The sequence below is a fragment of the Engraulis encrasicolus genome, chromosome 6 (assembly GCF_034702125.1).
Source record: "Engraulis encrasicolus isolate BLACKSEA-1 chromosome 6, IST_EnEncr_1.0, whole genome shotgun sequence".
NCBI lineage: Eukaryota > Metazoa > Chordata > Actinopteri > Clupeiformes > Engraulidae > Engraulis > Engraulis encrasicolus.
The window spans coordinates 5,310,013-5,315,012 of record NC_085862.1 but is presented as its reverse complement, the minus strand read 5'-3'; the positions used below and the strand labels follow the sequence as shown (position 1 = coordinate 5,315,012).

The window sequence follows — 5,000 nt, the reverse complement described above, 5'->3', positions numbered from 1 at the left end:
TAATAATAATAATTATTATTATTATTATTATTATTATTGTTATTATTATTATTATTATTATCATTATTTAATTCAATTCTTTCAGTTTTTTCCATTATCTTGTGGCAGATGGCAGCAACTACACAATGCGATTTCTTTGACAATGTCACCAAAGGCTTCCTGCTGAGTCATCATAGTGGAGCTGGCCATCATGCTGTGGAGGACGCTGAGTCATGGTGTGATTGACGAGCGCCTGCTCCGCCCTGATGACCCTGAACCCCTTCCCTTTCCTCTTCCTCTTCCTCCTCCTCTTCCTCTTCTACTTCATGTATATGACCTACTCTTGATCTTCCTACCATCCCTTCTCCTCCTCCTCCTCCTCTTCCTCTTCCACTTCAAGTATATGTCCTAGTACTCTTCATCATTCTACCATCCCTTTTCTTCCTCTTCCACTTCAAGTGTATGACCAGTTCTTCCACTTCCTCACCATCACCTTTGTCCCTGTCCTCCTGTTCCCTCTCATCCTTTATTTCTCCCTTCACCCGGTGATGACCTTCCTCTCCCTCTTTTTCTTCATGACTCTGGCATGTTTCTCCTCCTCCTACAACTCCTCCTCTTCCTCCTCCCCTTCTTCATCTTTGCCTTGGCCGTATTGTTCTTCCTCCTCTTCTCCTCCATTCTCTCACTCCTCATCCTCAACTTCCTTCCTGCTTTTATTTGGCTTTTATGCCTTTTTTTTTAAATTGAGATGGATTTGAAGGTGATTACATGACAGCAAGGGGAAAGAGAGACAAGGAAGCATCAGGAAATGACCTCAGGCCTGGGTCTTCACCTTCCTCTTCCTCTTCCTTTTCCTTTTCTCTATCCCATCTCTCCCCTCTCATCTCATCTCTCCCCTTTCCCCATCCCCATCCTTCTCTCGCTCCCCTCTCATCTCATCTCTCCCCTCTCATCTCATCTCTCCCTCTTCCTCCTCCTCATCTTCCTCTTCTACTTCCAGTATATGACCTACTCTTCACCCTCCTACCATCCCTCCTCTTCCTCCTCCTCATCTTCATCTTCCTCTTCCACTTCATGTATATGACCCACTCTTCATCCTCCCACCATCTCTCCTCTTCCTCTTCCTCATCTTCCTCACCCACTTCAAGAATATGACCTACTGTTCATCCTCCTACCATCCCTCCTCTTCCTCCTCCTCATCTTCCTCTTCTCCTTCCTCTTCCACTTCAAGTAAATGACCTACTCTTCATACTCCTACCATCCCTCATCTTCCTCCACCTCCTCATCTTCCTCTCCCACTTCAAGTATATGACCTGTTCTTCCTCCTCCTCCTCTTCCTCCTTCACTTCATCACTTTTGCCTTCCCGTTCTTTCTCTTCACTTTCTCCCTTCACCCACATCACATGACGGTGATGACCTTCCTCTCCCTCTCCTGTCCTCCTTGTGTTCTTCATCTCTCTCCTCTCCCTTCCTCTCCCTCATCCCATCCTCCCTTCCTAATCCTCCCCCTCTTTTCCTCCTCATCTTTACCTCTTTATGTTGTTCCCCTTCCTCTCCCTCTTCTCCATAGCCATCCATCTCTCCCTCACCTCTCTCCACTGCCCTCCTGCTTTCTCTTCTTCTGCTTTCACTTCCCTCTCTTCTTGGCCTTCCTACTTGTGCTCTTCATCCTCCTGCTCCCCTTCTTTTTCCTTTTCCTCTTCCTCTCTCCCTTTTTTCCATCCCCATCCTCTCACCCCGCCCTCCCCCTCCCCCACCCTCCTTCCTCCTCTTCTCCCACTTTATCTTCCTTCTCTCTTTCTCGTCTTCCTCTTTGTGTTCTTCACCTTCCTCTTCCTCTTCCTTTTCTCTATCCCATCTCTCCCCTCTCATCACATCTTTTCCCTGCCTTTCCCCATCGTCATCCTTCTCTTGCTCCCCTCTCACCCCGTTTCTCTCTCCTCTCATCTCTCCCCTCCCCTCTCATCGCTCCCCCTGTAGGAGGAGATGTCTGAGCTGCGTGGTGCGATCCGCCTGACGGAGAAGGAGAAGCGGTGTTTGGAGTGGACGCTGGTCTCACCTCTCACCCCCCGTTCTTCCTTCTCTTCTCCCGCTTCCTCTTCCCTCTCTTCCTTTTCCCCATCCCATCCCCATCCTAATCTCGCTCCCCTCTCTCCCTCTCTCAGGAGGAGATGTCTGAGCTGCGTGGTGCGATCCGCCTGACGGAGAAGGAGAAGCGGTGTCTGGAGTGGACGCTGGTGTCTCAGCGAGCCCAGGACGAGGCCGGAGCCCTGCTCATCGACAGCCTCCGAGACGAGCTGGACCACAGGAGCATGGAGCAGCAGGTACAGTAACCATGACAACAGCAGCAATAATAACAACAATATTAATGACAAATAATAATGTAAAAACAATTAAGAAACAGCACATTATAGTCAGGGCTCTAAATTAACACCAGCACAACCGACCAAATGCTGGTGAAATGTCAGTTTGGCTCGTAGAAAAGACCAACTAACTAGCCACTTTAACCTGTTAGGTTAGTGAGTGTGTCCGAATTACATCTACTAGCCGTTTTGACTGGTGGTAAAAAAAGTTAATTTAGGACTATAGAAGTAATATCAATGATCTATAGCTTATGAACTGGACCAGAGTATGGGGCAGCAGGTATCCATATTTGACCATATTTTTATCCATATTTGATGAAGGCCTGAGCCGAATAGTTGCTCTAATTTAAAAAGTACTGCATGAAGTGTGTGGCGAAATTCATTTTTTTCATTAAGTTGACTACCGTGCACACTTCATCCAGTGTGCATTTACTAAAACTAAAGAAAGACTCAGCAGGTGACCATAACAATGAAGTCTTTTCCGCGACCCCTGTTATAAATCAGCTGTTACCAATGGCAATGACCAACTCGTAATGTATTACTAAAGGCCCCATGTCATAGTGGGGTAGTACTATGACAGAAACGCTGTTCCAGTGACTATTATAACAACGTTCTACTGGTGGAGCGACGTGTGTGTTATCTTTAGCAAGTCCCACAGACATGAACAACATCATAACACCAAGGCTTGCAGTTCACGTTCTGACAATTGTGTATCAATTCAGTTGTCATCACGTCAGCAGAAGCATTTGTAAGGGATTGGTAAGGCCTACATTTTTGACAGGAGCATGGAGCAGCAGGTTAACATGACAACAGTCACAATAATGACCCTACCCTTGTGCTAACGGTTGGGCACTTGTCTGCCATGCAGCTGACCCAGGTTCGAATCCGGCCAGGGTCCTTTGCAGACCCTTCCACGTCTCTCTCACCACTCGCTTCCTGTCACGTCTTCAGTGTCCTGTCTCAAAATAAAGGCAAAATGTCCCCAAAAATATTTTTAAAAACCCAAAACAAAACAGCAGCAATAATAATGATAAATAATAAGTACATTATTGTTGTAATTAATCACCTTTATGGACTGGACCAGAGGAGCATGGGGCAGCAGGTATCCATATGTGATGAAGGTGTGAGCCAAATAGTTGCTCTAATTAAAAAAAATACTGCATGAAGTTCTGAGGTTTTTTTTTTTCATTAAGTTGAGTATTGGACCACCGTGTGCACTTCACCCGGTGTGCATTTACTAACACTGAAGAAAGACTCAGATAACCATAACAACTAAGTCTTTTACCCGCCCCCTGTTATCAATTAGCTGTTACCAATGGCAATGACCAAGTCATAATATATTACTTGAGACCCGATGTCACAGTGGGGAAGTAGTACTGTAACAAAGACGTTGTTTCAGTGACTATTACAACAACGTCCTTCTGGTGGAGCGAGGGGTGTGTTATCTTTAGCAAGTCCCACAGACATGAACAATATAATACTACCAGCTTACGGCCCCAGCTTATCTGAAGGACCTACTAACGCCTTATGTTACTGGAAGAGAACTGCGCTCATCCAGCACAAGCCGTCTGGCTCTGCCATCCAGTCGCTCCAGGTACTCCCAGTCAAGATTGTTCTCCGTTGTGGTACCCAAGTGGTGGAACAGTCTCCCAGAGGCAGCAAGACTAAGCACATCTCTTGCAGCCTTCAAGAAACAACTAAAGACATTCCTCTTTCGAGAGAATCTACTAGACTAATGCTTGAACTGGCCTTGCCCCAGGGCAGACTCCTGACAAGATGTTTAGTTTAGTTTAGTTTGTGAGTGTGTGTTTGTGTGTACTCGTTATTTCCTCTTTATTAAAAAAAAAAAAAAAAAAAACTAACCCCTTTGCAATTACACTTGTTCTTCTGTATATCTCCTGTGCACTTTGTATTTGCTTGTGATGTTGGCTTGATTATGTCCTCTTTTGAAAGTCGCTTTGGTTATAAAGCGTCTGCCAAATGCAATGTAATGTAATGTAATACCAAGGCTTGTAGTTCAAGTTCTGAAAAGTGTGTATCAATTCAGTTGTCATCACGTCAACTGAAGCATTTGGCTTGGTTAGGCCCATATATTTTTGACAGGATGAATGACATCCAGAAAGCTGAAAGCAAGAAGCGATCCAGACAAAAGAGATATACTGTACAGTAGGTGCAGGTGAAGAGCTACACAGTAGAGGCACAGTAAAAAGAATGCATTGTGTGTATGTTACACTCAGAGCGTGGATTTGACATCTTCTAGAGTGTATTTGGTCTCAGAGTACTCTCTACGTGTTGAATCAACTCTGCCTTCTTTATGACGGACAAGGGTAAGACCTGCAGGGTCGGTAGAGAGACAAACGCTTCAAAGTCACAGGTGGTCAAACAAACACAGAGGCAGACAGGTCTGTTGAGGTGGAGGAGGCAGACAGGTCTGTTGAGGAGGAGGAGAGGTCGACAACCCCCACCCCCCCTGCAGGGAGACAGCAGGTAGACACAGGCAATTAGGACAAATGGACAAAGGCTGCCTGGAGTGACACACACACACACACACACACACACACACACACACACACACACACACACCCACACACACACACACACACACACACACACACACACACACACACACACACACACACACACACACACACACACACA

At 45.9% G+C, this 5,000-nt stretch overlaps 1 protein-coding gene across 1 annotated transcript in view; it reads left to right on the top strand.

Moving 5' to 3' along the window:
* Positions 1 to 5,000, top strand: part of ushbp1 (Usher syndrome 1C binding protein 1) — a 42,150-nt gene that overhangs the window by 19,953 nt on the left and 17,197 nt on the right. The window contains exons 11-12 of the mRNA XM_063200362.1: positions 1,960 to 2,070; positions 2,145 to 2,303. Of these exons, the coding sequence (XP_063056432.1) occupies positions 1,960 to 2,070; positions 2,145 to 2,303 (270 nt within the window). The remainder of the gene's footprint in view (positions 1 to 1,959; positions 2,071 to 2,144; positions 2,304 to 5,000) is intronic.